This window comes from Stigmatopora nigra, chromosome 12 (assembly GCF_051989575.1).
Source record: "Stigmatopora nigra isolate UIUO_SnigA chromosome 12, RoL_Snig_1.1, whole genome shotgun sequence".
In the NCBI taxonomy this organism is placed as follows: domain Eukaryota; kingdom Metazoa; phylum Chordata; class Actinopteri; order Syngnathiformes; family Syngnathidae; genus Stigmatopora; species Stigmatopora nigra.
Window position 1 is genome coordinate 14324940 of NC_135519.1, and position 25424 is coordinate 14350363.

Below are 25424 nucleotides of genomic sequence, written 5' to 3' on the forward strand. Positions count from 1 at the left end.
GACGTTTACAAACAAAACAAAGCATGCAGGTCAACGAAAAGCGTTTCTTACCTCCACGGTCTTTTCCGGTGTTTCACTTCCGGCGCACTGATGTGACGTCATTTCCGGGAACGCCCTCGCCTTCTTCTTCATCGGGCTTTTTTGGTCAAACGACCAAAGTAGTATGGTAAGACGTCTTTCCCAAAGTAAACTGAGATGAAGACAAGTGACAGGTTTGTTGTTCTAGAAGCTTTATTGATGGCTAATGTTTACATGTCACAATGCATTCCACAGACATTTTGTTTTCAATTCTGGTCACTATTTGAAGTACGAACAAGTGGATAACACCATTCAAACAAATGCTGCAAGTTTATAAAGAGACGAGTTGCGCTTGACATAATATGCTTGTTTGTTTCTTTTTCTTTCAGTGTAAACGCGTCTCTCCTGTCACTACGCAGCGGCAGCCATGAGACCAAAGGTTTTCTAGAAAGATGACCCTAGCGAGTTACAAGAGGTGAAGATGAGGGCCAAGAAGAGGTAAAACGCACACCCGATCGCCCGCTCACTGTGCTTTGCGCGGAGAAAAAAAATCAAATAAAAACAAGTAGCCGGCCATATAGGAAGAAAAGGTTCTTTTGCGTTCTTACAAAATTGCTTTTGACAATAGAACAAGATCAGCCAGCCAAGCCTCCACTGCCATCATTCCTGACTTTCCTCCTTTGGCTGCTGCGTCTGTGCAGCCACTCACTTTCCCTCCCCTCTCTTCTTCTTCATCTTCTTTTTACTCGGCTTTAGGTTTCATCCCAGGAACTTTGGCCTTGATCCTGAAAGGCAAGACATTCCCTCATCACTCATCCTGCCCGTCTTTTTATAGAAGGGTGCATATTGGACCCACTTACTTTGCAGAGATGTCTATGAAGAGGCCATAGACCAGGTCCACGTAGTGAGTGATCTGAGCCTAGACGAGAGAACCGCTGTTTAAAAGGGGCAAAAGAGAGCGGGGCGACACAAGGCCGGCCGACCGGCCGACCGACCGACCGACTAGCTCACTCACCTCGTGCCTCTCGTAGACGATGGGCCAGGTGAAGGCCACGATGACGGCTAAACAAAACCAGAGGGCAAACGGTTCACTTCTCAGAGCAACCAAAAAAAAATGACCACGGCCATTTCTTTGCAAGAGAGCGGGACGTGACGGGAAGCCCGGCGGCGGGAAACCACTCACCCAAGATGAGCAGCGTGAGTCCGTTGAACAGAGCGCCCACGTAGGTCATGATCCACATCAGCACGGCAAACTGCAAGCACGACAGGCTGTGATTAGCGAGGGCATTGCGCAACGGCGCCCTCCACGACACACGTTGGGAGTCTACATCTTCTGAGACTAAATAAACATGTGAAAATATGCGTCTTTTGCTATTTTCTCTTCTACTGGGGCCAATGCAACTGGCAGAATATTGGTCAAGGCATGAACCACCTGCCCCACCCAGGCAGGTGTGTGTAGGACAGGTCTCTCCAACTCCGCCCCTTTGGGGGGGGGGGGGGGTTTTGGGGGGGGGGGCTTGTCATCCTGTCTGTTTTTCCCACGTTTCCCTGCACCAACACACCTCAATCAAATCATCGGTATCAAGCTTGTGTGGACGGGCGGCTTGCCCATGACTTGATCATTTGACTCAGGTGTGCCAGAGGAGGGAGATATGGAAAACACAGCGGAAGACAGGGGGGGGTCTCCGGGACCGGACTCGGACACCCCCGGAGTCGGCCGGGCGTCTTGAGACGACTTCACACCTTAATAGAGTCCACCAGGTCCTCGACCAGGAAGAGGCGCCTGAGCTCGGCCACGCTCCCGTTGATCTTGTCCAGGAAGGCGTCGCCGTACTTGTGCGTCAGGTCCTCAGGCAGCGCCACCTCGCACGCCAGGTACTGCCTGTCGACCGAGAGGCCGTCGGTCGGACGAGACGTGGAACCGGACGGCGACGACACTCACTTGAAAGGGTGGCCACCATCCAACTTCTGGACGGAGTTGACGACCGTCTTGTAGATGCGGAAGCAGATGGTGACGGAGAGCAACGCCAGGCTGACGTAGGAGCACACGCTGATGATGCTGCACACCGTCAGGGACAGCAGCACCAGCAGGGTGGCCCCGAAGACCGCGCCTGTGGTCTTCACATCGCGCCAGTACAACAGATCCGCCACTGCAGGGGACGAAACAAAAAGCACATTTAGTGTCACATTTTGTGGAAAAACAAGCCTTGCTATGTATGCTATGCCGTTTTTATAAAGAAAAAAAATCTATAATATAGGTGGGCGTCCGTTATTTACCTTCGGTTACGACGTCATCAATAAGCGCGCCCTAGCTTTGGTGGGGAAATCGAAATTAAAGATCCAAAAGCGGCGACCGGGACTAGGGTATTTTACGGGAGGGGGTGCAAGAAAAGAGGCGGGACCACCGTCCAAGTGGAGACCACGCTTTGCTACATATGGTCTCAGGCGGACGAGCGGCAGCGGAAAGGGCTAAAAATAGCCGGCGCGCTAGCTGTTAGCTAGCTAAGCGGCGGCCTAACTAGCTCGCGTGGCCGCCGTCGGCCCGACACCGAGCGGCGAGCACATCCGCGCAAGTCCGCGTACTCCTGCGGGGGCCAAATCTCGAAACGTCGTCCCGCGTGACCTCCGCAGGGGAACGGAGCGACCCTTTAGGCGCTAGCTGAACGAGCTAATAGCTAGCTGCTCCCCTCCCCCGGCTGGCGAATCCGCTCGTCGCGTGAGCAAACCGCGCGCGTTAAAAGAAATATGAATCAAAAAGTGATCATTGGACAAACCTTGCTTGGCGTCCATGTTGAGCCTCCGCGGACACAACAAGATTCTGCTGCTGCTACTGCTGCTGCTACTGCTGCTGCTGCAGCTCGAACCCACGCAGTGCGCATGCGCCGAACGGTTCTCGCGCACGACTAGAGGCCGCTACCGGACGCGCGCACGTCGCGGACGAGAAGCTTCGAGAAAGCAGATTGCAAAACAAGAATATATGCTGGATTTTAGAAACGCAAGCGATAATGGAAGGGGGCTTCCTTTGACCAAAGTCATCATTCAAATGTTTTTGATAGTTATCACTCCCGATCCAAATAGTCTGTGTCGCCACCTAGCGGACGTTGCGCACATCTGCAACTTAATACCCAACAAAGTGGGACAAGTTCAAATATAGACAGGCGAGTTCTCAGAGTCCAGTACACATGGTAGACGACACTCAATCGTTGACAATGAAATGCACGCGCCCTCACCTTCATAGCCCACCACCAAATAATCAATCACATCATTGAGGAGCACTAATTTATAACAAGGGCTCTTGAAATACAAGTGCAGCAAGCTAGCAAGCGAGAACAAGAATGCATAGGTGGCGCCAAATAGCAAGATCCCACTTGCGAAGAATCACCTGATAGGCAGACAAACCATGACAACAAATGACCTTTTCTTTCTCAACCAACCGCCACCGCCCATACACATTATCCTTTTCAAATGAATGGAATTTCCCTTCGGCCGGGACCACTATTCATTCGATTCAAAGACGTTCAATCCATTTGGATGGTGAAAAGCTGTCAAAGTTCAAATGAAAAAAAATGCTTGTTTTTAAATTTATTCTCCCGGCGGTTTTATCTCTAGGCATATTTGGGCATCAAGGGGTTAAAAAGTGTTGGTTGGTTTCCCAGGACCTCATCTTCTGCTGTCCAAAGGACAGTGGGGACAAAGGTCCTGGGCCAAATGGCGCAACGCTGCTTTCAATAACGAAGTGAAAATCAACTGAGGAAAAACTTGCACCAAAGTCACTTGTTGGAACTCCAGAAAAAACAGAAATGTAAACCAGGAATACCCAAGGACATCCAAAACATTTGAAAAAGACCGACACAAAAACGGCAATCATTCAATTCAAAGAAAAAAGTGTGGACAATTTTAAAATGCCTGTATCCTCATATCCTTTCTCTCTCTCTTTTTTTTCAAGGGCGTCATTCAATTCATTTAGTCGTCGTGTATCCCGCAAAAAAAAGCCTTGTGTGGTCAAGCTCAAATGGATTGAAAGCCTCTGGCGCAAATGACTGATGACCGATCGGTGGTCAGAGTGGAAAAGAAGGCCATTAACACACCAGTGGAAAGAAAAGACATTTTCAAGAGCCTGGGCCAACGAAAGCGGCTAACAAGTGGAAGTGAAAGTGGAAGTGGAAATGGAAGTGGAAATGGAAGTGGGCGTACCGTGCCGCCTCCAAACGGCTTGTAAGGGCTCCGAGGGTGCCGTCTCCATGCCGGACGATCGAGAGCGGGCAATCCACGCCACCGGCCCAAGATGAACTACTGCACTAGACAGCAAGGAGGTGGAGTCAATGGGCGAGGAGGAGCCAATGGGCGAGGAGGAGCCAATGGGCGAGGCGGAGCCACGCCGCAGAGGAGAAGTCAGCTGAGCCCCAAACTCCCTCGGGCCTGCCGCAGCAACAACAGTTGACTCGGCTCTCTCTCTCTCTCGCTCGCTCTCTCTTTTGACATTTTGGTGATGATTTTGCAAAAAAAAAAGATCCCTATTCTGTGTCCAAGGCCGCCAATGAGCTCTTTTAAAAACAGATACTTGGAGTCAAAGGGCTTTACCTCACATTGAGATCAGCAAGAAACACAGGGAACATGATCTCATTCGGCTTGATAATAAAAAAAAGATGTCCAAAGATTTTCATCGGTTCAGTTCAACGGTCATCGAGTCAAGAACATTCAAATGTCAAAAGATAGCAGAGAAGTTTTACGGCATTCAGCAGATGCTCCCAATAAACTCTTCCTAGAAACATTCCTTAAATCTTAGCCCAACATCGTTTCATGACATCAGTCAAATATTCCAGATCAACTTAAAGTGCAAGAACAAGTGAAAAAAAAAAACACCCAAAATCTCCCTGACAAAAAAAAAGGTGACGCTCCAATGTGCCGACTCATTCCTCCTGGCCAACAGAGAGTGGTCATAACGGAAGAGTACCACACGGGGGCAGCAATCTCCAAAGACGTTCACACAGACATTTAAAGGCGTCCAAACAAGTAGGAAAGACAGCCAAATTCAATAAGTGCATTGTCATTGCCACGGACATCCAGCGCAGTCAATGCCACTGAAAGCGGAGCATCCCACACCGACGCTCCCGTTTTAAACCAATGGGACGGCTAGCTTCACTCATTCTCTACGCCTTCCGCCGCTGAAATGCAGGCAGGCAAGGCCGCGGCGGGGTGACCTTTGCCTTGGCTTCCTACGCCAAGCGCGCCCATCCAATAAACGGGAAGGCGTCGCCCCAATAAACGGGAAGGTTTCTTCCCAATAAATGAAACGCGCCTTTCCAATGAATCAGCTGAAGAGTACATTTGGCTTCTGGCGTCCCACGTGCCCTCGCTCACACGTGGTGGTACAAAAGGAAGGATTCCAACTCGCCGTCCACTTCCCGTTCCCGTGCCAAAAATGTTTTTGCCCAGTCATCCCAGGTCCCAAAGGGGACCCGTTCTTTGCTTTTCTTTAAGGAGGGCGACCAGAAGGTCCCCTCCCACTTCAAAAAGGCACTTTTAAAAAGGGACACCATTTGACGTCTAGTTTCGTCCATGGAACGGAGAGTTCAAATCACAGAGAATTTTGTCAAAGATTGACCACAAAACAGCTTTTTTTTTTCTAAAAAAGGCTTGAGGGCGAAAGAACGTCAGAAGGTTGACGCTGAATTTTTACTTGGTTAGCTTTGAAAATGTCAAGTAGCCAGTTATTGCATGCTCAGAGGAAAAAAAAACATTTTTTGTCACCATGGCAAACAATGCTTTTCCAGCTCATGCAAAGGTGCAATTAGAGAGAGAGAAAAACATTTCTGTTAGCTTCTTTTCACAAATGCCATGATGGGAAATGACTACGTGGGCGGGGCAAGAGGGACCACTATCTCGCCAAGCAGCCTTGCCACCTAAGTGACTGTTTCCTTTTAGATTGACACATTACATTTAGGAGGGGGGGGTGGGGGCTCCTACTTACCCTAGTGAGAAGGCAAATGGGTTAAATTAAAGAGAGGATGGAAAGTCAAGTGGATGAAAAGAAAAAGCCCAGTGGCATCAAGGGGGTGACGGCCATGGGATCGGGGGGGCCCAAAATCAGGGGGACAACAAAAACGGGAGCCAAGGGAGTGACATGAAATGGGATGAGTTTGTTTTTGGGTGGATGATTTCCGTGGCCAGCCGGATGCGCTTTTGTTTACCTGCTGAAAGGTGGAAGCCGGCGGCCATCCGGAAGCGCCCCGGCGCTTTCTCCACTTCCGCCTCGGAGGAGGTCGGGCGGCAGTAGGTGCCCGCCGTCCCCGAGCTCACGTCTTCCCGCTCCCCGTCGTTGTCCTCGTCCTCCTCGTCGTCGGCGGGGATCTCGGGGATGTGGGGGGGCGCCGACTTGGAAGGCTCCAGAGCCTCCAGAAACTCGTCCATGGCTCCTTTGGGAGGCCTCTCGATGAACTCAAACTCCTCGGACGAGACCTCGTGCTCCGACACTTCTTCGGCCGGCTCGGCCGCTTCGGCCCGGGGGGATGGGGCGGGGCTCCGGCCCGCCGCTTCGGGGAACGGAGACGGGATGTCGGCGCCGGCCCTTTCGGAATCCCAATCTTGCTGGCTTTCCGAGCGGAGGGGCTCCAACGTGGCGCCGGAGAACCAATCTTTCTGCTCTCGCTCCGCTTGGGCCCGGCCAGACGTGACGGCGGGGGCGCCGGCGGGGACCCCGTCCTCCGCCTCCTTGAGCAGATCCAACGGCCCCGAGCTCTCGGCCTCGGAGCCCCCGACTTCCATCCGCTCGGCCATCTCCTTGAGCAGGGACACTTTGGCGTCCAGGGCGAAGGGATTGTTGGCGGACAGGTTGATGGGGGGGTTGGGCGACTCCATCATCCGCCGTTCCAGGACGGGGCTCTGCTCCTCCGGGCTTCCCTCCTCCGAGGAACCCGAGTCGGCCTTCTCGGGGTTGAGCGGCGACGACTTCAGGATGTCCGGCAGCGACGGCGCCGGGGGGGCGCCGTCCTCCTCCTCCTCCTCTTCTTCTTCCTCCTCCAGACCGGGCGAGAAGCGAGCCGGCGGCGGCGGCGGCGGCTTGGCCGAGGGATGCGCCTTCGGATCCGCCGTCAGATCCTCTTCCGACTCTCCGTACCGGACCAGATCCGGGTTGGGACTTTCCCGGGGCGGAGACGCCCGCTCCTCGCGCTCCCCGAAGCGGTAGGAGCCGCTGTCGGCCAACGGGGAAAAGCCGTCGAACGGGTTGCCGTCCTTCTCCTCGTACATCAAGTCGTCTCGGTCGTCCGAGGGGTCGCCGCGCGGCCTGTACGCGGGGGGGTCGTCGGGGGTCTCCCGCGCCGCCGGGAAGGGCGAATCCCAGCGGCGGGTGGGGTCGGGGGAGACGCGAGAGCCGCCCCGCTTCTCCTCGGGCGAGAAGGACACTCCGCTGTCTTCGCACGTCGGGCGGGGCCCCGCCTCCTGACCCAAGCTCAGGTAAGGCGCCGTGGAGCCGGCTCCCACCGAGGGGACGGCGTGGTCCCGCGGGGACAGGGCCGGCGGGTAGGGCCGGTTGGGACTCTCCGTCAGAGACAACTCTTCCAGGGAGTCGGGGGTGTGGAGGGGGGACAGGGGGGCGGGGCAAGCGCCCTTCTGCCCCAGTTCTTCAGTGGAAAGGAGAAGGCGACACAAGCACACGTCAAAAGACAAATCCCTGGCCGTACGCACGGACGGACGGACGCACGGACGGCCGACAAGCGCCGCTCAAAGCTCGACTGTGGACCTTCCGTGGAAAGGTGACTCTGGCAGCCACAATGGCCGCCGCCAGGAACATTCAACTCCATCAATTTCAGACGTGGGCCAATCAACAAAAGGCAAAACATCCGGCCGCAATCAATGTGGGGATGTTATTGTCATTTGGAGGGTTTACCAAGCCCCCACCCCCAAAAGCCTTAGATCCCACCCACCCTTCGCCACAGTCGAGACTTTTTGCGCATTTGTCCGCCGCCGCTCGCCGGCCATACGCCAGGACGGACCGCCATTTCCCAGGTGCGGCGTCAGACGTCCGCACCGGGGAGGCGCGGCCCGCCCGTCGCCGCGTGACCGTTCTCCCCGGGGAGCGCCGAGTGGCGGCCGCCGAGGACAATGGTTCCGGGCATGGCGAGGCGCCATCCGTCGACTGGTGGCGTGCCTCCTTCATTTGGCTTTTTTTGTTGTTGTTTTTTTCACTTCAAACCAGCACAAGACAAGGAGGAAAATGCAGGATGAGGAAAGCGAGCAAAGGTGCAACTTGCCTGTGGGGAATTGCATCAGAGGCGGCGAAGGCGGAGCTTTACAAGGAGGAGAAGAGGAAGAAGAAGGAACATCTGCGGAAGAACACAAAAGCGGCACAGCAAAAAAAAGAATAAGTCGCCTCGTCGGCATGAGACAAACGTCAGATGACCACGTCAGCCGACCACGCCGTCCTCCACGTGAACACTAGAGGGGGCTGCTCATTTCTTTAAAGAAGCATCCCATTAGACGGCAACTCTTCAGCTAATCTATTCATCATTAATTACGTCTAGCAAACATCAGACATCAAAAACATTGATTTACGGCCCCGCCCGGGCAGCAGTCTGCGGCACTAGCGGAGGGACTGCGCCCACTCAAAAGTTCCTTTGTGGCGGCAAACGGCTCGCATAACCGCTCCGGCTCCCTCCGGGCATTTTTCCAGCATAAAGGCAGGAAGTGGAAAATGGAAAAAACAGCAGCAGCGAGCGAGCGAGCGAGCGGGGCTCACGGCCCGACAGACGCTTGTATTCGCCGAGAAATGAATCTCCCCCACTCCCCTGCCCTACGATTCGTTTGAGCCATTCAAATGGTTTCATGGATTTGTCAATCAAAGATCATAACCAAAAAGGGAGGAAAACTGAAAAAAACTAGATTTTTTTTTAACAAGGGCAGTGCAATTTGGGCTCCAATATAGTGAGCGCCATTTGAGAAACACTGAAAGAGTTCCTTAAAATAGTAACTCAATTCAAACCTTAAATACACATTAATAACAAGTTAAGGTTTAATACATGTGTATTCAAGTCAGACCTCATCAATGGCTAGCAAATGTCGGTATTTTTGCTCAATAGCAAGACTTTTGTTATAGCAAGACTTTTGTTAGCCGCTTTCCCCGGCGTCCAGTCCCATCACTCGCCCCGTCACGCCTTCAAATGAGTGGGACCGGTGCTCGGGTGGCCCGGAAGGAGCCATCGGAGGGACGCCGCCGAGGATGGGAAGCTAGCTCCGGCTGCCCCTTTGTTTGGCGACCAGTCCAGCGGCCGGCCCCGCCACGCCACGCCCCACCCCGACCGGCGGGCAGGCGGGCCGTTCCGACATCGTCTCCACCTATGGAGCCAACGACACCTATCGACATTTTTCCGTGCGAAAAGGACGGCGCCGGCAGCAATCGCAACGGGGATTCTCGCTGACGAGCCCTTTTCAGGAAGGTGGCTGGCTGGGCTGCGCGCAATCGGGGTCGAGTCATGAAGGCGCGGATGCCGGGGGGTGGGGGGGGGGGGGGGGGGACTGGGCGGTGGCGGCGGCGGCGACCACGAGCAGATTCCTTTGTTGTGACTAATCTGCTTGCCCGCTCTTCCCTTTTGGGAAGGCCCTGCCCGCATCTGGCCATTCCAATGCGTTGGAATCCATCGCCGCCGCGGTCACGAGAAGGCCACCAGCAAACGACCGTACGCTCACGTGGCGACAGACAGACGTCAACAAGCGGCGAGCCCGCGACGGGAACTCGTCTGCCGACCGCTTTTTCCCGTTCAAAAGGCGTCAAATGAGATCACGCACGTGAGTTTGGCACCAAATCCCCCGCAAGAGAAGCGATCGGCTTTGTCCGCTAAGGGAACCGGGCCCGCGCTAGCGGCGGGCCCAGGCCGTGAGCCGGCGGATGGAGGCTGCACCCCCAAAACGCCCTGGCCAAAATTTCAAACAGCGCACGTGAACATGGAAAAAAAAACATGAATTAGTGAGCCCCTTCGGATAGATTTGAGGTTGAAAAGCGGCCGATGACGCCAATGATGCCGACGATACCGACGATGCTGACGATGCAGCAGCTCGTCCTGTGACAGGTGGGCCGCTGCGGGATTGTGGGAGGCCGGCCGACCCACGTTCAACGCCCAAAATTTCAGATTGGACTGCTTTTGAGGTCTCCCTCTGGACCTTCTTGGTTATGTGTTATTTCGTGGCGCAACGCGGTGAGCTTTGTGCACGACTTTGAGTCCCCGTCATGAAGCGACGCGATTAGCCGCCAGCTAACCGGCTAACCGGGGGGAAGAAAGAAAAAAAATCAAAGAAATAAATCACAATTTGGGTAAAAAAAAAATCAGCCAATGAAAGCCATTAAAGACCTCCTGTCGGGCGTATCGTTTAGGGGAAATGCAATGTCGAAAGTTTAGCAAGGTAGCCGAGTCCCAACGGGGGAGGAGTGAAGGCAAGGCTAGCCGCTTACAGGCGTCCACGAGCGGGCATCATCGTTGCCGTCCCCCGCCCCTCAAACGAATGCTCTCAATGGTGTTCCAAATAAGACTAAACAAGGAAGGAAGGGAGGATGCCCCGGTGGCGACGGAACGCCTTGCGGATACTCACAAGACGGTAGTTGCTGCGAGTCCGCCGGTGGCTGCTCTTCCTCTGCGAAGGCTGCGAAGGCTGCGGAGGGCTGGGCTGGCCCGCTTGGAGACACCGAGGGAGGGGTATCGCGCTCCAGAGGAACCTGTGGCTCCGCTTCGCCACTATCCTCGACGGGTGGAGGAGGCGTCCAAGTGGAGTCCGGGACCAACTGCTCGTCTCCGTATTCTTCTTCTTCTTCTTCTTCTTCTTCTTCTTTAGGGCTTACCTCACCCTCGTCCTCACCCTCGCCCTCGCCGGCTTTGACCAAGTCCAAGATTTCGTCCGATTTGTAGAGATCGTCCGGGTAATACGGCGGCCTCATTTCGTCCTTGTTGAAAAGACTTTGTGACGGGTCGGAGTCCGGGCTGGTCGAGGACGACACTTGCACCTCTTCGCTGTCTGCCATCTTTTCTTTTGTTTCGATTGGAGTCAGTCGAGTCGCGAGAAAAACTTTCGGCGGAGCTCGACTCGATCTACTACACTTCGCTTTTTAAAGACAGCCAGCCGGAAGCCGGTGCACTGTTCCGGACCGCGGTGGGCAGGCGGACTGACAAGCGGACTGGCTGGCAGACAGGCAGGCAGGCAGGCAGACAGACAGAAGGACGGGCAGGCGGGCGGGCGGGCGGGCGGTCGGTCTGTCGAACCCGAGCCTGAACTGGGGACGGACCAAGTCGAAAAAAGGTAAAGAGGGGGGCTTTTCCCTGACCTATGGCAGTCCGCCTTCAGCTTGTTGACGTCGAAGACGGCCAATGAGGGCGGGCCTCTCGTGGCCACGCCCGTCCCAGGGACCCGCTTGCTAGAAGGCGGACGAGTTGCCGGCGGACTAATGTTACACAACAAGTAAGCAAGTAAGATTGGCGCAAATACGCTCCTCCCGTCACTCTTTGCAAAACAAGCCAAAGAGGACGTGGCAGCTACGCCAACACGGACAGCCCTCACCAAGCATATATACATCATTTCACGGAGATTTACCATTGTCATAACGCCTTCATAACAAGGTGACAAAAGGCTCTTTGTAAATCTTGTCAATACTATTGCCATGAATACCGCAACCCTCGTCAAGCATATATACATGTATATATATGTATACATCATTCCACTGAGATTTACAATCTAATCGACCCTTGATTGTCATAACGACTGCATAACAATGCAACAAAAGGCTCTTTGTAGACCTTGTCAATACTGTTGGTATAAATACCTGCCTTGAAATGGGATCAATATTCAATGAAAAGAGTTGAACTTGACATTGAGAGTGATACAAATCGGCCACTTAATGGTACGTGGATTCAAAGTGGCCCCATCAGGCTCTAAATGTTTACGGGTCAGTTTCTTTTTCGACGACGCTTCATGTCCAAATGGAAATTCGGACAACGAGGACGTCCGTGCTGGCCAACGGTGGCCAACGGGGGCCAACGGGGGCCAAGCGGTGGACGTTATTGGGTCTCCTTTTGGAAAGGAAGCGAGCGCAGTCTTGTTTGGGATGTCATCAAGTCGACGCGACATCCTGACGGAGCTGACCCTGTCCGTCCATTTAGATTTTAGATGAAAGAACACACGGTGGCCCAGAATAACACCCGAGGGCAACGGATAGCAGCGCCGCCGATCTTGCTCACTCCAAACTGAACCCTAAATAGCATTCGTTAATTCATTGACTAAATGGGAAAAAAAAATGTGTGTGTGTCGGTCAAATGTACAATATCCTGCTTCCTTAATGGTACGCTGGTTTGGTCCCGCCTCGGGCCTACCGGCAGCCTACCGACGGCCATCGGCGTTCATATGCTAAAGTTATGTTTAGTCTGTCCGGATGAAGTGTGACGACAGCTGCACAGATAGCGCCGGTCGCCTAGCGACACACCCCACTATTTACTCAACACCAAGTCACCCTTTCGACATCCACGTGACGCCACCCGGACCGGGGGCCGACGGGGGCCGACGGGGGCCGACGGTGGCCGACGGTCGGTGGCCTTTCATCGGCGCCCAGTCCCTTGGCAGCGAGAGGAGGGCCCACATCCATGCCACAGCGGCGCTATGACCCTGCACTCACCTTTACTCATGGCTGACGTAACGTGTAGAAGTGGTCACGGTATCTTAATGACAGATTCTTTTCATTTGTCATCAAACATTGAAAATATCTACACCTTGAGATTAGACATCATTGAAAATGAGCTGAGCCAAGTACAGAGATAAGAAAAGAACAGTGTCACTGCGGACACTGTTTTCATAACAATGACTATTTCCTGTTGATTTTATACACTTGACTAATGTCAAAAGAAAAAGAAAAGCAGCGTGGAAATGGAATTAGCCAACTGTTGCCTGGCATTCAATTGTCATACTACGCCTCCAGCAGTTAAAACCAGGGATCGTTTCTAAAAAAAAAAAAAATAAAATAAAAAAGAGGGTTGGGTTTTAAAAACACACACACATTTTTAGGTTTACGTATAGTATAAAATCAGTATTTCCTCTTTCTGTACTCAAATTCGTACTCAAATTGTTGCTGATTCTCTTTATAGATATCAAGTAATATCCGGGCCACAGCGGCCATCTTAAAGAAGTATCAACTACTAGTACTAGACCTACTACTTTCTCCACTAACAGCGTAAAATCGCTGAATTCCTACGAATTTACATACAGTCTGGTTTATAACAAATCGTATTAACTTGGCTACGATGGATGCTATAAAAAGTTGGAGAGATTCCCTGTATGCACTTGTCATTTATGCAAACCATGGGTTGAAAAATTAAGACGATCTCGCCACTAAAAAAAGAAACGCTCCGTTGATTGCAATGGCAAATCTAGGAAACGGCTCTAATGCAAAATGACCGATGAAGACCAAGTTCGTTCCCGTTGGCTCACGGTGCTCATCAGACATCTAGTTTTAAATATCTTTGCCTAAACTTCCTTGAACGACAATGAGTGACTATGCGTGCCAGCTTCGCAATGGTTACTTTTAAAGTGAGAGCATGAATTCAAAATATTCAATTTTACGTAAATAAGTTCTCAAATAGAGAAAACATAACACGAAAGAATGACATTTCCTGTCTAAACGGGTGAAAAACGCTCCAATGTCGCCACTTTGAATCAGGCATGACAGCGGTCACGCGCCCCTGTAAAATGTGTTAGAAAACCCCGCGTGCTGAGTTGAAAGCCCTCTTTTCTGCTTCTCCGCCATTTGAGGTAAGCCGAAAAGAAAACGGCCTTCTCAATTTATATCAATATTCGCGACAAACGACGGCATTTGAGGGTGACGACGCCCTGCCAAAACAGTCTTTGTGTTTGTGTATGTCTCGTTAGGTGGATCGGCCGCCAGGATGCAGATTTTTGTCAAAACCCTCACGGGGAAGACGATAACCCTCGAGGTGAGCGACGCGGTGGCGTTCTCCTTTTAAACACGTTGTAACCACTCTGCTCATAGAAATAACTAGATGTATGTCACCGCTGGTCATGTTTTAACTGCGAAGTCAACCAAAAAGTACAAACCCAACGGTATTTTCCTCGATGCTAACATGGTTAGCCGAGATGCATCAACACGTGCAACTAAGGAAAAAAAATAACACCTAGTAGCCTTTTCTTTGCCCAACTAACTAGTTTCCATTGATTGTACTAGACCACCACTCCCATTTGACTGGGAGGGCTGGCAACGATTGTTTTCAAGTCCAATTGGATTTGACGTCTGTCCTTATTAAAGGCCGGGAATAACACACTATTTGAAACAAAGAAGGGGACCTTAACTAAATAACATGTCCGTTATTTAGTCACTTACTTAACTTTGTTGATGCGTAGACATCCTATTTACTGGGAGAATTGCCTTCAAATGCTCATCATGAATTCAGTCTTAGTCTGTATGGGCTGAAATGAAAATGGATATATTTTTTTTTAGCCATTTACGATATCCGTTTTTTTTTGTTTTGGCCAAAAGTAGTCGGTGTTTTTGTCAATGGCGTATCAATACATGTCACACTTGAAGAGGGGTCAACTGGCAGATGTTTGACTTTGGTGGTCCTCTCAAACAGGTTGAGCCTTCAGACACCATCGAAAATGTCAAGGCCAAAATCCAAGATAAAGAGGGTAAGTGTGGTGAAACAATTGGACGAATTGCGTGCTCTACATGTAACGAACTCGTCTTCGTTTGTTGTTACGTGCAGGAATTCCCCCTGACCAGCAGAGGCTGATCTTTGCCGGCAAGCAACTGGAAGATGGACGCACGCTGTCAGACTACAACATCCAGAAGGTGAGCGCCGGCCCATGAGAAAGTGGGGCTGAGATGGAGGACGTGTGCCATGTGTTTTGAAATATAGGAATCCACCCTCCACTTGGTGCTGCGGCTTCGAGGGGGGGCCAAGAAAAGAAAGAAGAAGTCTTACACCACCCCCAAGAAGAACAAACATAAGAGAAAGAAGGTCAAGTTGGCCGTGCTCAAGTACTACAAGGTAAGCCGGGCGGGCAAGCCGGGCGCCGCTTGCAGACTCACCCGGTGCGCCGACTGACTTTTTTTCTTCCTTCCTTTACTTCTCCGCAGGTGGACGAGAACGGTAAAATCCACCGTCTCCGGCGTGAGTGTCCAGCGGACGAGTGCGGCGCCGGTGTCTTCATGGCCAGCCACTTTGACCGCCACTATTGTGGAAAATGTTGCCTCACTTATTGCTTCAACAAGCCCGAGGATAAGTAGGCTAATGGATGTTCAATAAAAAGCTAAACTTCTGAAAAATCTTGCTCATTTGTCTTAGCTAGGTCTCACTCACGGTCGCTAATGTCCAATCAAATGAATTTGTTCGCCCCCGGCCATTAGTGTCATTCTTTTTTTTTTCTTCCCTAAAATTGTCCCCCAAAGAGCTGTTGACATAAAACCGGGTGACCCGAAAGAGTCAAATTAAAACTCATTGTTGAGTACTAAAAATAAGGTTATTTACTTCAAATGATGACATTGGACAGACTGTATACACATTGTTTCCTTGGTAAACTCATAAGGCACAAAAAAAAAAACATTTCTATACGCCTCGTGAGGCTTCTTTCATATTAGAGGAAAAAAAAAAACAAGTCACTGATGAAGACAAACGGCGACATCGCTCGCTGGCGTGCCGACCTTCCCTAAAGTGACTGGATTTTGCCAAACTTGAACGGCCAGGCCTAAATCTTGGCTACGCTGGCCTGGACGTAGGACAAATCGACACACTTCCCGTCGACCAAAATTTTAAGTTAAAAGCCACGACGGACACATTTACAAGAGTTTTTGGACGTGAAAAAGATCAGTGGGAGGAGCCGTAGCTAGCTTTAAGTTTCGTTGCGCAAAAAGGACGCCGCCGATGCTCGTTTCAATGGATTCTGATCTACGCCTGTAAAACAAAGAAATTGGGCCAGAATATGACTACGTTTCATGACAAAGACATCCATTTCAAAACGGCCGGTGTCGGCTATCGATAGCTGATTGTATCGGCGGCGCAACATTGTTTTGGAGCGTCGCCCTTACGCGCAAGTCAATTGTGATTTAACGGCGCCACCCAGTCAGTGTCCTAGTATGGAGGCCTATGAACATTTTTTTGTTTGTTTTTGTCCCAAACGAAGCCATCCCGTCTCATCGGCTCCGCCCACTGAGGATCGTCTGTGCGCACCAGATTGCCAAAGACGGGTCTTTTGTGAGTGAGCAGACGACAAAAACAATCCAATTCAACAACGAAGAAAAAAAAAAAAGAGGACGGCGCGCGTCTCCGACTCCTCCGGACGCGACACGATGGCAGAATGGATTTTGTTTTGTCGCCGGGAAGGAGGGGAGGCGGTCTGCGTTGCTTTCACGGAAAGCGTGGAGATGGACGAGCGCGTGCGTGCGTGTGGGCGGGCGGTTATTCGCGAGGGAGGGAGGGAGGGAGGGAGGGAAAGGCCGGACCTTCAGATTTTGATGTCCTGCGATTCCACCATCTTGGCCAGGGTCTTCTTCACCCTCAGGATGGTGAGGCGGGAGGCGGGGCTAGCCGACCAGCACTCGCTCATCAGCTTCAGAACGGCACGCAGGCACTGTGGAGAAAAGGCGGCCGGGAGTTGAGTGTGGAGAGGGCGGTCCGGTACGGTCCGGTCCAGTCCGGTACGGTCCGATCCGGGCCCAAGCGGTCTCACCTCGTCGCCGTTCCACCTGTTGGAGACGGTGGGGCGCAGGCCCCTGACGCACACCGTTTCCAGCATGTCCTCGTAGGACGGGTCCGACGGCACCGAGTCGTAATAGGGCAGCTGGTACTCCTCCACCATGCCTGCTTGCCGAAGGGATAAAAAAAGAGAGCAAATGTCACTGAGCTACGTACGACGGGGCTCCGTCTAAACCAGAGCACGGTATCCAATCAAAGCAATAGAGTCAGAAGAAGACCGGAGAGCATTTTTGGAGGCGGCCAAAGAAATTTGGACGGGCGCTGCGCTTACCGCCGCTGACGCAGCGTCTGGCCATCTCCCAGAGCACCAATCCGTAGCTGTACATGTCGGCCATGAGGTAGGCCTGGAAGTGGTTCTTCTTCAGGCTCTCGTCCAGCACTTCGGGGGCCATGTAGCGTCGCGTGCCCACGCGGGCGCTCAGGGGCACGTCCACCTCGTTGGTGTCGCTAAACATGGGGGCGATGAGTATTATTAGGAAGAGTCGGCCGGGCCACCCGACGCACCCGGACGGAGCCCTTCTCCTCCTCCTCCTCTCACCTGTTGAACTTGACGGCCAGGCCCAGGTCGGCGATGCAACAGGCGCCATTCTTCTTGACCAGGACGTTCTTGCTCTTGAGGTCGCGGTGGGCGATGGCCGGCTTGCCCTGCGTGCCGTAGATCTCCGTGTGCAGGTGGCACAGGCCGCAGGCGGCCGAGTAGGCCAGACGCAGCAGGCCGGCCGCGTCCAGCGCCGCCGTCTTCAGGAAGTCGTGCAGCGAGCCGTTCTCGTGGTAGTCGCTGATCAGGAAGAGCTGCGTCAGGGCGCCCGTGCCTTTGATGTCGGCCGCGATAAAGCCTGGGTGCCGGGGGGGGGGGGGGGGGGGGGGGTGTTAGACAGAAGAAGAAAAAAAACAATGTCTATGTAAACTTCCCTTTTCTCAGTCATGGAAAATGTTTTTTTTTCAAATGGAAAATAAATATTTTTTTAAAGTGGAAAATGGAACTGTTTTTAGATTTTACAAAATGCTTTTTGAACTAAAAACACAAAAGAAAATATTGGATTAAAAAAACTGCAAGAGAGTGCCTGGAAGAAATTCAAGCATTGGACTGGATTGAAAGAAAAGGTAATATTCCCTAAGACTAAGCATTTATTTAACAGGCTTGGGCAAACTAAAGAAGGCCAAAAAGTGAGTATTTTGTGCTCAATTTCTAAAGATGAAAACTTTCCGCAATACTAAGTGTCCAGCGAGTGCAATTAGTGGATTGGCGTCAGCTGCTTGTCTTGTCACAGCCCAAGCCCCGCTGGTTCAAAGTTGGTCGGCTCGGACGGTGCCGGCCGGATTTCTCCAAGCGAAAGCCCCCCCCACCTCCCCCACAGTGGCCCAACCCCCGTCATTGCCATTTTTTCACCTATGTTTGTGCCTGATGCCTTGCTAAACAAAAATCTGCCTGCTATAAACTGTCAAGACTTTTTCTTTGGACCTATTTCAAACGTGGGCCCTCAAAGTGCTAACTATTCACCATTTGAGAGCACCTTTGTTGAATGATATTTCACCCATTTGGCTATATAAACTGCAGTGTCTGATGACAAGGCTTTGGATTTGATATAAAGGCCTAGCATCCCATAAGAGTAGGCTTTCATTTCAAACAATTGCACAAAATGTAGCTGTTCCTATAGAGGAAAACTGTCCGCAATACTAAGTGACCTGCGAGTGCAATCAGTGGATTGGAATCAGCTGCTTCTCAGGGCCCAACCCCCGTAACTTCAAACTTTGCCAGTCAGCTCAGCTCGGTCGGTGCTGGATGCTTGGAAGGAAAAAGCTGCCCCCACCCTCCACCCACAGTCAACCCAACCCCCATTGACGCAACTTTGCCAGCGAAATGTGTGCTGGATGGCAAAATCTGCCCAGTACAAACTGTCAAGAGCCAATACAAGACTTTTTTTGGACCTATTTCAAATATCAAAGTGCAAACAACAAATTGAAGCATTGGACATATGAGGGGAAGATGTAGCATCCCCTAAGACTAGGCATTCATTTAACGGGGCTGGGCAAACTAAAATAAAGGGCAAAAGTGGGTGCTTTGCTTTCAACTTCTAAAGAGGAAAGCTTTCCGCAATACTAAGTGTCCTGTGAGTGCAATCAGTGGATTGAGATCAGCTGCTTGTTGCAGCCCAACCCCCGCGCTCATCTCTCTCTCACCCAGGATGTTGTCGTGTCTCATGAGGACGGTTTGGTAGATTTCCGTCTCGCGGAACCAGCTGGCCTCCTCCCGGGTGAAGAAGACTTTGACGGCCACCTTCTCGCCCCGCCAGCGTCCCAGCCACACCTCGCCGTAGCGCCCTTTGCCGATCTGACGTACCATCTGGATCTGTTTGGCGATGGTCCTCTGAACCTAAAGACAAAAAATAATCATTTGACCTGGCTCTCATTTTTCGCCAACATCCACATTTGCGTAGACAAAACACGGGGAGTGGGATGTTCCTTTCAATAATTAACGTTGAAGGGAAAACAGATAAATGTGCGTGATTTTGGAGGTGTGTACAGCAATACCTGGACATACGAGTCTACGTCCGAGCAAATATTGACCTACCTAGAAATACGAGACACTTTTTCCATGGGAAACGTTGATTTGAGATACGAGGTATTACTCTATTGATCTGATCTATAAATGCAGGAAGATAGTGGAGAAAGGGAAGCCATTTCTTTCCAAGAAGGAAAGCGTCCTTACCAGCAGGGGGAGCCCCGAGCCGCTGCCGGAGCTCTGGGATTGGTGGATGAGGTCTTTGAGCGACTCCCCCGACGGGATGAACACTTCCTGTTCCACGTCCTTGTGGTAACGCTGCCGCTCGCTCTGCCACTTATACCTGAGGCGCCAGACCAGAATTTTTCGGGTGAGGAAAGGGCAAAATGGGCCCCGCGCCCGCCCGGAAAGCGCTTCCATTCCCACCTGTAGTAGCAGGCCACCGTGGCGCAGATGAGCACGCAGCAGCACACCGTCATGGAGATGAGGAAGGCCAACCAGTGGGGGCCGCCTTCTGCCCGAGCCACCGAGGCCAGCCGTTAGTCGCCCGCTCGGACTTCCCTCCCCCGCTCCCCGTGTCGCCGGCCCGTACCTGAAGGCGCCTGCGGGGGCAGCGTGGGTCGCAGATCCCGGTTGCACAAGTCGCTGGCGCAGCACTCGATGGTTCTTCTGGTCTGAGCGTTGGGGGAGTCCTGCCCGGGCCGAGGCGTGGGTTAACAACACCAGAGCCCCACCCGGCCCACGCCACCCGCCGACCCTGCCCCCCCCCCCCCCCCCCCCCCCCAACGGCGTTCCCTTACCTTGCACTGAAAGTGCGAGCCTTCGTACTTCATGCAGCCCGAGGTGAGGACGGGCTCGCCGTGTTCGTCCTCCTCGATGATGGCGAAGCACTGACCGTTGGTTCTGAGGAAAGACGCCACGTTATTATCCACAACGGACCCATATGCTTTTGTGCCACGCCCACTCCGTCTCTCCATCGTAATGGAGGATCCGTTCCCTCATTCGGAAAAAAATGGAATAAATAATCCATCTGAAATTGGGGCTTGGAGCCTAGCGGAAAGCCCGCGGTAAATGTTAGCGGGACGGGGGGCCTCACTGGCAGGTGTTGTTGGTGGCGTCCTCGGGACAGTGTCCGGAGCAGTAGCAGCTGAGAAAGCGGGCGGCGTCTTCGGGCGCCACGGTGGAGTCGTCGTCGCCGGGGCGCCGGGCCTCGCCGCCCGCGCCTTGCAGGACGTGGTCCGGGTTCTGGCCCGCGCCTGCCCAAAAGACAACATGTCAGCTTCCCACCACCATTTGTTGAAAAAGTGCGGGATCGGCGACGGCGGCACGGGCGCGACGCTATTTGGAAATCCCTTCCCAAATAAACGGCCGCCTTGTTATTCGGGGGCGGAAAGAGAGAGCCGGGGGATGTTTCCTTCTTATCTGCCGGCCGCTCTTTTCCTTTTCTGCCGTGTCGCATTCCGGACCAGTACGTACGATATTTGGGAAAGCGCCTCGGAAAGGAGCCAGGCCAGGTTTTGGGGCAAAAGATTAACGCCAGTGGCCGATAAAAGACGGGGGGGGGGGGGGGGGGGGTGAGAGTGGCGGAGCGCCAGAGTGCTTCCCGGCCCACAAACGAGCGCCGCTTCCCGCCGTCCGTCATACAGGAAAGGCTTCATGAGCGAAAAAGGAAGCCGGAGCACCAACAATCGGCTCAACAGCTTCCTGCTTGGAAAAAAAAAAAAAAGGAAAGTGCTTTTGTTACCTTGCGATCCTCCGAGGAGGAGCAGAAGCAGCAGTAGCAGTAGCGGCGGTGGCGACAGCGGGGCGGCGACGGCCGGTCGCAAAAGGACAACTCCCATTCCGAGGCCGCTAGGGGGCGAGGCGAGCTGCACGAGCTGGGACGGACGCTCCCGATACGATGGCGGCCGGCCGGGTTGGGATCGCTGGTTGGCCGGAGGATGATCACAAGAGGACGGCGAGCTCCTCTTCTTGGCTGGCTCTGGAGACCCGGAATGCTGGAGGACAAAACACAGACATTTGTTGACATTTCGAGTGAGCAAAATGACATCCTCCGAGAGCAGCCGAGAGCACTTTTTCTTGCGCCCGATGACTGCAAATCGATCGTAGAAGCAAAACGGCGCCGGCACGGCACTAAAAATGGATCAAATCCCGACGGCGGCCTCAAAGTTTGGCCTTCGGGGGGGAACTCCGGCATACTTTCGGACTGAAATCATGCGCGCCACCGCCGGCTTTCTCGGCCCGAGAAATTAATGCGGCCGCTTGTTGCGGAACATGTGGGAGCCATTTGGAGGAGCGGACGCCGCGCCACCGCTCTCTACGCACAGTCGCAAGCCATCCTTCTTTTGGGTATAGCCCAAAGCATTTGCCGTACTCGCTCGCCCGTGCGCGCGTGCGTGCGTCCATACCTGAGCGCGGTGTCCGTGCGTGTGGCATGTCGGCGGCCGGCTCCACGGGGAAAGCGCGTCGCGGGGGCGCCACCTGTCGGAACACAAACACAGAGTCAGACTTTCTTTCTGTCGGGCCTCCTTTTGGGTCCGGCGCATCTGAATAATTCACTAGCGCCGCGATCGATAGCTCCGGAGTCAACGTGAACGGCCCGATGGCCTCCGAGAGGAATCAAAGCGACAAGATGTCTGCGAAGGCCGGCGATATGGCATCCGCCCCGGGCCGGACTGCCGCATTTGCTCCAGCGGCGATCCAAATATTCAAAGACTATTTGGATGGGCGCTTCTTGTATTCTTCTCCAGACGCCCCGATGACGACGCAAAATGAAAATGAGCATTTAAGCTGTTGTATTTTCACAGTAGTATGGAGCCCCCACCAGAGCGGACGTCCAATGGATTTAAACCCAGCGGAGCGGCTCCCTTTGGACTGGAACCCTCATTTGATTGAAAGAAAGGGGATGTCCGGCATGGTCAATCACAGCCAATGAGAAACCTTCAAAGGGTTCCCAAAAACATAGCCTTCTCTGATTTGGGTTCTTACTGTGAAAAGTAGGCGCGTAAACAAGAGTAAAATCAAATTTAGTTGAGGGGGAAAGAAAAAAAATCTGATTGATGACAGAGGTGAAGAAGTGGCTTGGAGGAGGAGGAGGAGGAGGAGGAGGAGGAGGAGGAGGAGGAGCGGTGGCGGCAGCATGTTTTGCCCCTCGGCTCAGCCACTCTGTCTCCAGGCTCCTCCGAGGGAGGGGTGAAATCTGATCTCCCTCCTCCTCCTCTTCATCCTCCTCCCCGTGCCACCGCTGCGCCTCCAAAGTCGCAAGTAACGCGATCCCATGCCTCGGCCAAAGCACAAAAAAAGAAGAAAAAGGGGAAGCAGGAATAGACGGACGGACGAATCTCGCCCGTAGAAGAACCAGCACAAAATCAAAAAAAGAAGAAGAAAAAAAGCAGAAAAATTAAAAAAGAAAAACACACCAACACTTCCATTGCTAACAACAAGAAAGGCACATATGGGTCTCTTTTAGCTTACAAAGCGATGGCCATGCTAACAGTTAGCGTGGATGGACACACGAGTAGCATTTTGAGCTCCAGCACCATTTATTTTTCAAGATCTTTGGAAATAATAAATGTTTTCACATTGCCATCTTTATTTTTAAATAAGACTAGAAAAGTTGAAAAGCAATGTCTCCTCTTCACATTTTCCGAGCCTTTTCGCACTGGACGACGTCACATACGAGTAGTAGAGGATGGATAGATGGATGGCTGGCGTGGCCTCATCCAAACAAAAAGACAACACGTCAGCTGGAGAGGACAACACCAATGCATTCTTTCCTTTATTAGTGCCACGTAAATACTCGGACGCGGAATGTGCAGCTGTCTGGCACGTGCACACCAGTGCCATACTTGTCTAGATGCCGTTCCAAACGTAGGACCCGCTGAAGACCAGGTTAAAAATCGACGCCATGGGTTAACATGGGTTTAGAGATTTGGATGTCATGCAAAACCATCCAAATGTTGAAAACGTCACTCTCCCAACAGGAAATACAATAGTGTATTATCGTCCTTCCTGAAAGCACATTGGCCTTTTTGTTTTTAAACTTGAATTCAAAACGTAAACATTGTGAAAATGGCCCATTGGGGCCTGATGGCACAAAGCCAGGTGTCCTAATTAGTAGTATTGGGAATAAAATAAAAAATGCGTAGAGAAGGCACTCCATACTCGACCTAATTTGACTACATTTTGCCCTTTAAAAGTCTTCACAAAGTGATTTTATTTACCCTTTACGCGAGCAATTTAATGTCTTAATAGCTTAGGTTTAAAACAGAAGCAAATGGAGCCCGTGTAGTAGTTGCATTTGGAACTGCTACACGGGGGCAAACGTATGTTTACAAAAGGCTTTGCTCAAAACGCCGTTACTTCGTGGGCTTACATTCAATCGAAGGGAAATATTTGATACAGCTCTGTTGTGTTCGGTAACAAGTAGCCTTTTTAAAGTCAAAGTTGGCGGAGAGTCCAGAAGACGAACAAAGAGACGAAAAAGTTCGATGTTAGCTAGCTTAGGAATGCAGCTGAAGGCTTCACAACACGGCACCCCCAAAAAAACTGAAAAAGACACCAATAAATGCACGTATTACTTCCGAAATGTTCATAACCTGTCAGGGACGATTAATAAAGAATCCAACGACTGTAGAAGAAATAAAAGGGGTAGGAAAAACTGACATGCAGTCAAAAGCAAAAAAAAAAAAACAAGTTGACGGTAAACTTTTTTTTTCCACGACGGCAACCTACGGGCCTCGTCTATCACCTGGCAACGACACCCAGGAAAATCTCGACATCTCCGCCAGCATTCGAAAGCATTTCTGTCCTCTCGACACAGCCAATAACTTAATACACTAGTTCACAATTGGAATACCGAAATAGTTAAAACACCGCCAAAGTGTCTTTTTTATGAAAATAACCTACCGAGTATAACCTGCTTGGCTGGAAACACCAAAAGGCAGCTTGTAGCGAACCCGCTACGCTCCGGTAAATACACGGCGCCCACAAGTCGTAGCCCGGCACTAAAGTTGACGTTTGTCGTCGTTACCTTATTTATGGTGAACTTGCTTCCTCTCTCTTGCCTTAGCTTTCACTTTGGGTCCTTTTTTTCTGTCGGCGGGGGCCAAAGAGTCCCAAATTTCCAAGGAAAGGTCTTGAAATTCCAGCGTTTGCGGTATGTATTCCAATAAAGTGCGACCGAGTGAAACTGCCTGCTTCTAACGTCCTCGTGCGCGGGGGCGCGTGCATGCGTGCGTGTGTGCGGGTGACTTACTGACTGGTAGGCCCGCAGCAAATCCAAGATCGTCTATGATTTCAGCATCGTCTACCAAGCAAAGATCGTCTAGAGAGTTACAAACGCCACGCCTCTCCACTCCGCAGCAACCCGAGATCCCCACCCAAATCCAGGATTCAAGACTTTGCTTAGAATAGATGCACTTTTCCCGACGCTCCGAAAATAGAGAACCTAGACCGTCATGTCATATTTGTCTCCCGGGACTCTAAGTTTTAGCGGCGAGCAGTCTCAGGTGGTTCTCACATGTACGTTTACGCCACCGTTTGGTGAAAATCAATCGAGATCGGCCCTCGGCCGTCACTTCAGAGACGAGCTGGTCTAGTCGAAGACAAAACAAACAACAGAGTGGGACGTCGTCTCGGGTGCTCTTTTTTTTCCAGTGATTGCAATCGCGGCTTCTTGTTTTCAAGAGGTTTGAATCACAAAGGCGTCCTCTGCTGTTCATTATGTTCTTTATACAAGAAGTGTCGTATAGTATAGTACTGTATATTTATATTTTTTTTTAAATGGACATTGTTATGTGTACCCCACAACAGTAAAAACATTTGCAGTTTTAAGTTTAAAGAGACATTTTTCAAAAAACATTTCAATATCATTATTCATGTTAGTTGTCTGTCACCGTCAATGGCTTATTTGGGGAAATAGGTTTTGATAGGAATGCTGTTATCCTATGGAAGAAATCCATTAAGAGATAAAATATGTGCCATGGCCACGACAAGAGAATTTGACATTTGAAAATCTGGGCCACCGCCAGCCACCATCGATCCTCCAAGCTGGTTTAATGGCCACTGATGTAATAAGCGGGCGCTCAACTTCATCCGTCACCGAGCAGAAGCCTTTTAAGTGCTCGGCCAATTCCAGCCAAAGCACAGAAAAATGACCTCATCCA

General features: G+C 51.8%; 3 protein-coding genes across 4 annotated transcripts; 1 reads left to right on the forward strand and 2 right to left on the reverse strand.

Annotated features, from left to right (window-relative positions):
• Positions 1 to 213: 213 nt before the first annotated feature.
• LOC144205145 (uncharacterized) lies at positions 214 to 11466 on the reverse strand. Its single transcript, XM_077729301.1, has 9 exons — positions 10600 to 11466; positions 8271 to 8342; positions 6210 to 7640; positions 1961 to 2168; positions 1762 to 1900; positions 1202 to 1271; positions 1034 to 1080; positions 879 to 937; positions 214 to 803 (listed from the first exon to the last, which is right to left on the reverse strand). The coding sequence occupies exons 1-9, from the start codon at positions 11024 to 11026 to the stop codon at positions 761 to 763; spliced, it is 2496 nt and encodes an 831-aa protein (XP_077585427.1). The 5' UTR covers positions 11027 to 11466; the 3' UTR covers positions 214 to 760.
• A 2264-nt stretch (positions 11467 to 13730) lies between these two features.
• On the forward strand, positions 13731 to 15328 carry rps27a (ribosomal protein S27a). Its single transcript, XM_077730475.1, has 6 exons — positions 13731 to 13797; positions 13915 to 13979; positions 14634 to 14688; positions 14766 to 14851; positions 14919 to 15050; positions 15140 to 15328. The coding sequence occupies exons 2-6, from the start codon at positions 13932 to 13934 to the stop codon at positions 15287 to 15289; spliced, it is 471 nt and encodes a 156-aa protein (XP_077586601.1). The 5' UTR covers positions 13731 to 13797; positions 13915 to 13931; the 3' UTR covers positions 15290 to 15328.
• Positions 15329 to 15508: 180 nt separating this feature from the next.
• Positions 15509 to 24546, reverse strand: LOC144205850 (bone morphogenetic protein receptor type-1A-like). Of its 2 annotated transcripts, none has more exons than XM_077730473.1 (13): positions 24290 to 24546; positions 21666 to 21738; positions 21002 to 21254; positions 20354 to 20513; positions 20058 to 20160; positions 19850 to 19949; positions 19684 to 19768; positions 19465 to 19600; positions 18936 to 19128; positions 17293 to 17590; positions 17026 to 17201; positions 16729 to 16859; positions 15509 to 16629 (listed from the first exon to the last, which is right to left on the reverse strand). In XM_077730473.1, exons 3-13 carry the CDS (start codon positions 21096 to 21098, stop codon positions 16504 to 16506), a joined length of 1605 nt encoding a protein of 534 aa, XP_077586599.1. In that variant the 5' UTR covers positions 21099 to 21254; positions 21666 to 21738; positions 24290 to 24546; the 3' UTR covers positions 15509 to 16503. The 2 variants fall into 2 exon arrangements, with proteins under 2 accessions (XP_077586599.1, XP_077586598.1); XM_077730472.1 differs by having other exon boundaries at positions 19684 to 19771.
• Positions 24547 to 25424: the final 878 nt, after the last annotated feature.